This window comes from Cariama cristata, unplaced genomic scaffold, assembly GCF_000690535.1.
Source record: "Cariama cristata isolate BGI_N322 unplaced genomic scaffold, ASM69053v1 scaffold17380, whole genome shotgun sequence".
NCBI classification, from domain to species: domain Eukaryota; kingdom Metazoa; phylum Chordata; class Aves; order Cariamiformes; family Cariamidae; genus Cariama; species Cariama cristata.
In genome coordinates, this window is record NW_009593117.1 from 13358 (window position 1) to 22485 (window position 9128).

Sequence of the window (9128 nt, forward strand, 5' to 3'; positions counted from 1 at the left end):
CCGTTAAAGCCAGGGGGGATGGCAACAGGGAGATCGCAAACCAACCCCGGCAGGTCGTGGGCGTCCTGCCTGAGTGCGGGCCCCCAGCACTACAGCCAGCAAGACAGCACTAAAACAGGAGCCAGCCCTCCCTCCCCTGCCTGCGCTCCTGCCCACGCTTGTGCCCCGTTTGCCCAGCATCCATGCAGCGGCAGAGGCACAGGCAGGGGAGCAGCTTCAGGCTTGTTTGGTTCCATCCAGGGCTTTGCCAGTCACTCTGCAGGGGCTGGAGCCACCCCGGGGAGGCCGACGGCTGGGCAGCAGGCAGGAGCACAGCCTGTGCTGCCAACCGGTGTGGAAACTCCCTGGCTGACGGGGCAAACCATAGGCAGCTGTGCGAAGGCTGGGGACCAGGCCTCTCAGCCACAAAGCCAGGGTCTGCTTTTTGCTGCATTTTCTCAAACCAGAAAATGGCCCCTTCCAGATTGGCACGTGAGGGGAAAGCCCACCCTACACCCTCAACACCTGACAGCCTTCACCCAGGAATACCCTTCCCTCCCATCCCCTCTCTGCACAGCGGAGCCCCAGGTTGCTGTCAGAACATCTGAGCAGGCCACACGCAGGTTGGCGTGGCAGCAGTTAAAGCAGTAGGAGCAGCACAGGCTGCTCCCTCATGCCAACAACATGCTGGGGCTCCGGCTGGGCGTTATTCATCCACCAACTGATGCACCAAGATGCACAGTAATGCCTGCAGGGCCTGGGAAAGGCAGAGGTGCTGCCCAGTGGAGGATCCGGTGCCATCCCTGGCAGCTCTGCTAGCTGAGATGGGGCAGAAGGAGGTGACAGACAGCGGGAGGCAGGGTCCACCCAAAGTGGGTGCCCAGGACTGGGACGGTCCCCCCAGGAAGGCAGGCGAGAGCAGAGTATCCAGCATGAAGCCCACGGGTAGACAGGGCTACTGCACTCCTGCCAGCACCTGTGGCGAGATGGCACTGACCCACCATGCCGCACTGGGATGGACTGCTGGCTGCCAGACAGCTGCTCCTCTGCTGGGCTGCTGTGATGGGAGCTGCCCAGGGCTTCCAGCACCCCACTCCATGTCTGGAGCCCTGGCAGTCCCAATGGGTGCCCAGGATGGGACACTAGTGCTCAGTGGGATGGCTTGGAGCCAAGCATGGACATGCCTGTGAGCACAAACAGACCCATGCACGCCCATGGGCATGGATGTGCACACATGCACGGGGACATGGGCACAAACAAAGGCATGGGGGGCTGCAGCACTGCCGAGCCAGGAACTGAAGGCTGCAGCTGTGTCACAGGCCCATTGCCCACTAGGCTTGGGCAACAGCACCCAAACCCAGGTGAATGGGTGCCAGGGGGACTGCAGGCTCAGCAGGGCCCCACGTGCTGTCCCCAGCCAGAAGATACCCACCAGGTGGATGGTGAGACCGAGTACAGCACACAGAAGCACCAGCATGACCAGGAGAGCTGGAAGCACCTGCAAGGAGGCAGTGCCAGGAGTCAGCTGCACCAGAGGGCTGGAGCCTGAGGCTGTGGCAGGGCACCCTGGACCAGGGGCAGTGCCCAGCGCAGGGCCAGAGCAGATGCCACAACCCCTTTTACTCCAGGCATAGCCGTAGGGCAGGGCTTACAGCTCCAGCCGAGGCCAAGCAGAGCTTGGGGCCCTCGCCACTGACCATACAGTGACCTTGCTCCACTGCCAGTAAACAGGGAGAGATGCTAAAACCACGCAAGATCCATCTGCCCTAAATTAGTTTATTTTGCAAAATAATCTGTCAGGGCTGATTTAGACCAGACCAGAATCTGGGAAATCATCATCATCTCAGATGGATGCAGCCCAGCTCCTGGTCATGCTTCCTCTGCTGGCCATTGCTGGAGTCTCCAGGAGATTATTTCCAAGGTCTTTACTGCAGCCGCTGCTCGGGGAGCTGGTGACACACTCCCACACAGCACAGGGTCTGCAGGGCAGGGCCATAGCAGGTTGGTGTCCTGCCCACAGGTACCAGCAGCACTGGGTTGAGCTGGCCTGGAGCACTGCTCCATGGTTCCTGGCTCACTGTCCCAGGGGACAGTGTGCAGAGGCTGGTGGCTCCATCTGGCAGGTTTCAGGCAGGGAGCTCACCCAGCACAGCTGGTTGTGGCTGAGCCCTGCTCTGCGCTGGCACCAGCCTGGTAGCATGTAGGGTCCTGCCCAGTGGTCCGTGACCATAGGGCATTAACACGAGATGCAGCAGGATCAACAGAGCCAAGCACTTAAAAACCAGTTAGTTTTATAATTATTAAAGTCGACATTAAAACACCAATTGTACAAACGCATACAAGGTTGGACACTGGTATAGCTACACTGTGGACATCTTCACGGACACCCGAGCTCGATGCTCACACCAAGCAGCGCAGCTGGGCCAACTTGAGCCCCGTGCTGCCAGTGAGCACCGGACTGCTGGCAGTACCAGAGCGAGCCACGCCAAACTTTGTTGCATGGCTCCAGCCATTGCTGCCATGTACATGCCCGGTACTCGGAAAGCACGGAGAGGAGGTGGTGACAACAGCCACATGGACAGACAGAACAAATACAGCTGTACCATCACGTGGGGCTTCCCGTGCGCAGGGAAAGCAGCATTTCTGACAGCAGCTTCCACGGTGGGAGGGCCGTGACGGTGTCACTGCCCCTCAGCAGGGTTGGGGGCATGGCAGAGACCAGCCCCGGGCCACCAGCGCTCCCATCTGGCCCAGGGACTCACCTCTGTGACCTCTACTCTGCAAGGGGGAAGGGCAGCCCACGACCTGGCTCCACAGTCCTGATTCTGGGACTTGCTCCTCAGGGGAGAGGGGATGGATGTACCGTACAGATCATGACCTTGTCCCCAAGGGGAAATACTGTCAGAGGTCCGCGGAGTGCTGGTGTCCAGTCCCTCAGACTGCAGCAGCCCCAAGGCCAAGGTCCAGTCCAGGGTGGTGCAGAGGCTTTTCTACTGTGGCACAGGGTTCCTCTGCATTTTTCCCTTCCACGCTGTTTCGAATCCCATAGCTGAAGTAAATCATAAAACCTGCAGGACAGTTTCCACAATGAAATGCACAGCGGCAGGCTGCCAGCATAGCAGGCCTCCAAGGGAGACCCTGCGGGCACCGCACTCCCCTCCACAAGACACCTACCCACGGCCATCCATATGGCAAACCGCACCCAGGTGCCGGGACTCAGCTGTACCATCAGCAGGATGTTAACGAACATGCTGAAGATCGGTAGGAGTGGGAGGAAAGGTACCTGTGAGGGACAAGAGGTGCCCTGTCAGCTGTGCCTTGGGAGAGCTGGCCAGGCTTGAGGATGCTCCTGGACACAGAAGGATCCCACCCCTGCCACAGCCCAGAGAGCACCTGGGCACTTCCACGCTGGGGACTGCACCTCAGAGAGCTGTGTCTTGGAGCCCTTGGCTTTTGTGGATGGTGACTGCCCAGCAGCAAGCCCTGGCAGATCCTACAATGGCCCAGACCCTGCCAGGGATCCACGGGGGTGCAGATGCCAAGCTGCTGGGGGCTGCACTCACTTTGAAGTTCAACCGTGCGTTGCTCTGTGGCTGTCTCCAAACGATGACGGTGGGAATGAGCAGAGCCACAAGGAGCAGCACCAGGGCTGCGATCCAGCCCACGTTGGCATCCTTCAGCGCCGTCACTTTGAGGGTCAGGACCACGCAGATGACCACGATCAGTGTGGCTGCAAGACAGGAAGCAGTCGAGGGGCTGCACGGCACGTGGCCTCCCTGGGACCCTGAGCCTCACCAATGACTGTGCTGAGGCACCCACTCCTCTCAGGTATGGGTCCAGCATGTGCTGTCTCCAACACCCACCCCAAAGCCTCAGAAAAGCGCTTTGCCAGGGGAACTCGCCAGCCCGGCAAGCTGAGGGGAGCCTGCACTCGGCTGGGCCCAAACCCAGATCTGACACTTACCCAGACCTGGCTGAGCTGCCCGATTCTGGCTGCACAACAAAGCCATTGATAGATGGATCAAACCTCCCTGGCTGAGTCCCAGCGCTCTTGGGGGCCTGGGGGCCACCTTCACTAGGTGGCCAGCCTGGGCCAGGGTCATCACAGCGAGCTCCCGCGATCACCCGCACATGCCTGGCTTAGCGCCCACATCCTCCATGAGCCCCCCCTGTGCCCCAAACCCCAGCCATGCCCTGCGCTTGGCACCCTACTCAGGGAAGAGCAGGTCCAGTGCCCACTGCAGCTGGCAGCCTGTGCTGCCCAGCCCCTCTCCTCTGCCCAGCGTGCCCACCAACTCTTCCTGGCTCTGTGGAGATGCACCAAAACACTCCAGTCCCTGGCAGGAGGGGACATCAGCTGCCAGCTCCTGCTCACTCACCAATGATCGAGACACAGACGTAGACGATGCGCCCTGAGAGCGTGGTGGGGGTGTCTGCAGGAGGGTTGAAGAGTGTCACCAGGGACAGTGTCTCTTTCTGCTGGGCACTGACGGTTGGGTTCATGATCACCCTTTCCTCCTCATTCCCGTTCAGCTCCAGCATTTCCATGGCCTTTGGGGAGTTCAGCTGCCCAGACTGGTACCTGAGCAGATGGGATAAGCTGCAGCAGAGCACGAAGAACTTCCCAGCCCAGGGAGACAGTGGGCAGCACCCTCACACCCCTCGCGCTCCTCCAGCCCCACGTGCTGCTCTGGCAGTGGCTCCGCCACAGCCACCCCACGGATGTGCCCAGGGACACTACGCAGGCTCTTGTCAGCGGCCTCCATTTTGGGGGCTTGATGCTTCCCCGGGCTGCGTCCCCTCAGGAAAAAGCTGTGGCCACAAGCCCCAGGCTCAGTGCAAGGCACATCCACCCCGGGCACCACGCGAGAGGAGGCACCCACCGGAGGATGAGCACGCACACCGCCACCAGGGAGTAGGCCAGCAGCGTGCCAATCGACATGAGGTCCACCAGGTCCTTCAGGTCAAGCAGGAAGGCCATCACCGCTGCAATGAGGACATGCAGCATGAGCATGGCTCCGGACCGCCGCGGGGCCGAGCATGAGGCGGCAGCCAGGAGCCTTACCCGCAAGGAGTCCCGAGGTGACGGTGGCTGACAGAGGGGTCTTCGTGCGGCTGTTGATGCTGGAGAGGGACTTGAAGAGCAACCCATCCTCCGCCATGGCATAGATCACACGGGGCATGGGGAACATCGAGCCCAGCAAGCTGCCGTGGGGAGAGATGGCTCAGGGCCTGCCAGGCAAGCTGTCCACGCCCTCCACCCAGATGAGGACGGGACCGGCTCTGTGCTGGGAGCAGGACAGCAGGTGGACGGGGCAAAGCCCAGCACACGTGGGACATATGCCGCTGGTCCCCTGTGCCATGCCAGGCAGTGCCAGGGATGGAGCCAGTCCTACCTGGTGGAGAGGGCACAGAGCGAGCCGACGGCAACAGCATAGCGGGCAGGCTCCCAGCCCACCGCCTTGAAAGCCTCAGGCAGGGGGCTCTCCTTGTTCAGGCTGAAGTAGGGCACCATGAGCGTCAGGGCCGCAGAGACCCCAAAATAAGCCACAAAGCAGATGAGGAGGGACACAATGATGCCAATGGGGATGGAGCGCTGTGGGTTCCTGGCTTCCTCCCCTGTGTGGAGACAAGGGGCAGCATCCATCCCCGCTCCATGGCACAGCATGGGGCAGCTGGCCCCGAGGGACGAGCCGCAGCAGGGACTTTCCATGGCAGCATGGGACTGGGCAGAGGCAGACAGGGGCTGTTGGAGTGGAGGGGTCCCCAGTCATGCTGCTGCACTGGCAGACGCTTTGGCACTGCCAAGAGCAGAGGCGCACGGCTGCAGCCCTGGCTTCCAGGCAGAGGTGGCTGCCCAGCAGCTGGGCTCGCAGCCTCCCTCACCATGCTGGCCCTCTGTCCCCCCCAGCAGCTCCCACTCCCCACAGAGCCTGCTGAATGCAGATCATCCATGTGCATGGGCACAGCGATGCAACCACCGTGCCCTCCGCACCCCCGGCGTTTACAAAGGCTTGCTCTCCTGCTGCACCACGCTCCCCGGCAAGGGGCTCAGCTGCCGGGGCTGGGGGCAGGGTGGCACAGGCAGAGAGGTCAGGCAGAACAGCCTGTACCAGCTTCCCACTAAGCAGATTCCTGGGGAATGAGAGGAAATTAAGAGGGCTCCCTGTGCTTCAGAGAGCGGCAGTTCTGCATGAACTCAAGTCATTTAGAAGAACGTTGCTTGAGGCTGAGAAATAACCAGGAGGCACTAGCAATTCCCAGCGCTGTTGCAGCCTCAGCTCAGCAGCGGAAAGGCTCCCCACTGCCCCGGGAGATGCCTGCGCAGGCAGGGTGCAGCCCCACTCCCACTGTGCGGTGCAGGGAGCCCCTATTGTGCTGGAGCAGCTGGGGACAGAGCTGCTGCAGGGAAACCTCCCAGGAGCAGTGGGACAGGCTGTTTCCCACGCCATGGAGCGTCCTCCCCAGCAGGTCCCAGCCAGCCGCTAGCTGCGCCGGGGAAATGCCCACGCCACCCTCACCCAAGGCAGTACCTGTGGTGGCAATGCAGTCAAAGCCCACAAAGGCGTAGAAACAGGTGGCAGCGCCAGTCAGGATCCCTTCCAGTCCAAAGGGGACAAACCCACCGGAACCAAAGGCTTTTTTACTGGAAAGGAGGGAGGAGAGCAGCTGCCATGGCGTGCATAGACAGCGGGACCAGTGCCAGTCCTGTGCCGGACCCTGGCCTGGCACGGTTGCTCTCCTCACCTGACATCATCCAGTGGGTTCAGGTATGAGTGGTTGATGTAGTCCTCCTCTGAGAGCTGCCAGTTCTTGATGTCTCCCTTCACGAAGCCAGCAATGATGACAAAGCCCAGCACCACCAGGTTCACCGCCGTGAAGATTTTGTTTACGAGGGCAGATTCACTGACACCGAAGGCCAGCAGCACTGTGGGGATGGAAGGGGTGAGTGGGGACCTGCCAGGCTCCCCTGCCACCACCCACAGCGCCATGGAGCCACTCCTACACACTCACCGGTGAGCAGCCCAATCAGGATCAGAGCGAAGAAGTCCGGGCGCTCGGCCAGCACCCCTGGCAGGTGCACTCTGGTCTTGTTCATGAAGAAGGTAGAGATGTGGTTGCCGATGATGTTGTCAAATGCCGCACTCCAGGCTCGAGCCACGCTGGCTGTGCCTGGTTGATGGCAAATCTATGCATCAGTCCGAGCCCAGGGCAGAGTGGCACTGGCCACCGTAACCCCAGCACCCACCTCCCTGCTGATTCCACCCCACACCCTGCTCCCACAGCACCACATGCTGTCCCCACAAGCCCCCCACACTGCCAGTGTGGTGCTGGAAGGAGGCTGGGCACATGTGCCAGCACCCTGCCCAGCCCCGTACCTATCACATAGGATAGTATGAGGTTCCAGCCAGTTGTGAAAGCCCAGATCTCGCCGACAGTGACGTAGCTGTAGAGGTAGGCAGAGCCAGTCTTGGGGACACGGGCCCCAAACTCTGCATAGCAGAGTCCGGCCAGTACTGATGAAAGAGCAGCCACTAGGAAGCAGAGGACGATGGAGGGACCAGCCATCTCCTTGGCCACCTCCCCAGCCAGTACGTACACGCCGGCCCCCAGCGTGCTGCCCACCCCCAGGGCTATGAGGTCGAGCGTGGAAAGGCAGCGAGCAAAACGTGTGTCCTCGGAGCTCAGATCCACCATGCGCCGGCGGATCAGCTTCTTCCCAATGCTGGTCATTTTTCCCCCAAACATCTTGTCTTCTCGTGGGTGGTGCTCAGCTGCTCAAAACCCCTGCAAGAGAAGGGACCGTAGGAGCATGAAGCTCAGTGTCCTGCAAGCAGCAGGACCCACACTGCAGGGAGCAGGGCAGGCAGTGATGCCCACAGGAGCTATGCCTGCTCCCAGCCAACCCGTCGGCACCGAACGCCCACCATGCTGGTGGGGCAGAGACCACAGCGGCTCCGTCCAAGGCACTGTGGGGCTGTGCATACCCCACCTGTGCAGCCGCTGTGCCAAGAGAACGAGCCAGGGATGAACCCAGCAAGACCATGGTGGGAAACAGGCTCATTGCACAAGCCCTGTGTGGTCCCCACCACAGGGCCTCTGGGCACATCCTACAGCTTGCCCACTGTCTCCCAGCAACTCCCCACTGATTTGGCAGCCTGGAGATCCCTCAGCCCAAACTTGACTGCTGGCACATCCCTCAGGCCTGGCGTGTGGGTGTGCGCAGCAGCGATGGCAGGGAGACAAAGCATTCCTCCAGCAGAGGATTTGGCAGGCTGGGCTGACTCACTGGGATGTGGCCATTCCTCCTTTGCTCCCAGCATCTGCACTATACCCCCAGCAGGGATGCGTGGCCAGACACACAGCACAGGCCCCTGGCACACATCCCTCGCGTGCCAACCGTGCTTGCTAAGCAGTCCTCATGCTCCGCAGGCTGCAATCGCCCTAAAAGTGCAACACCCCCAATACCCTTGTACACAGCAGCCAACCATCCCCAAACAGCTTCGGGAGACGAGCACCCTGCGGAGCAGGCAGTCAGCACAGGGTGAGAGGAGTCGCAAGGAAAGCAGCTCCCAAAGCCCATGGCCACAGCTGGCACCCCATGCCCAGCACTGGACTACCCACCCACCAGCACCTTCTCTCCGCTGGCTGCTCCCTTCATTGGGAAACAAAACACGCTCCAGCAAGGCGCCCGGGGCAGCACCAACGCTGCGCTGTATGGATCAACATAAGTACACACGAGGATAACTTTGTGACCCTTTCCCACTCAGGGAGATTACCGGGGTTGCAGTGGCAGCCACCAGCTCGGCTGCTTCCCCATCACGAGCAAATCAGTTCATTTCTGGAGAAACCTCCTCCTGAGCTGGCACATGCCACTTTCGGTCTTGGCCCAAGAAGCCGTCCCAGGCCAGGGCAGCCTCTGGGCCAGGTTTCAAGGGAACAAGAAGTGCCCCAGCACTGGCACCCTACCCGGCCAATGCCCGGACAGCTCGGGCTGCATTCCCCAGCGCTGCTCGATTGCTCCAAGTGTTTCTGACACCTGAAGCGAGCTCTGCAAACTGCATGGGGCTAGCAGCAGAAACGTGCTCAGCCCTCATTGCCAGAGCAGCACAGAGAAAAAAGCATAAGCAGGGCCGAGCGGGAAGATG

The 9128-nt window shown here is 61.0% G+C and overlaps 1 protein-coding gene across 1 annotated transcript; it reads right to left on the minus strand.

The window, feature by feature from the left end:
• Positions 1-2913: 2913 nt before the first annotated feature.
• SLC7A3 (solute carrier family 7 (cationic amino acid transporter, y+ system), member 3) lies at positions 2914-7767 on the minus strand. The gene is made up of 11 exons (XM_009709178.1): positions 7359-7767; positions 6994-7152; positions 6727-6907; positions 6513-6625; positions 5376-5598; positions 5045-5184; positions 4863-4965; positions 4359-4561; positions 3543-3709; positions 3154-3262; positions 2914-3047 (listed from the first exon to the last, which is right to left on the minus strand). Exons 1-11 carry the CDS (start codon positions 7726-7728, stop codon positions 2914-2916), a joined length of 1902 nt encoding a protein of 633 aa, XP_009707480.1. The 5' UTR covers positions 7729-7767.
• Between the last annotated feature and the right edge of the window lie 1361 nt (positions 7768-9128).

Coding starts and splice junctions, on each gene's coding strand:
- SLC7A3 (XM_009709178.1), bottom strand. CDS start 7,728: ATGTTTGGGGGAAAAATGACCAGCATTGGGAAGAAGCTGATCCGCCGG. Junction 7,153..7,358: donor CATACTATCCTATGTGATAG/GTACGGGGCTGG, acceptor GCCATCAACCAG/GCACAGCCAGCGTGGCTCGA. Junction 6,626..6,726: donor AACCCACTGGATGATGTCAG/GTGAGGAGAGCA, acceptor CCTCCTTTCCAG/TAAAAAAGCCTTTGGTTCCG.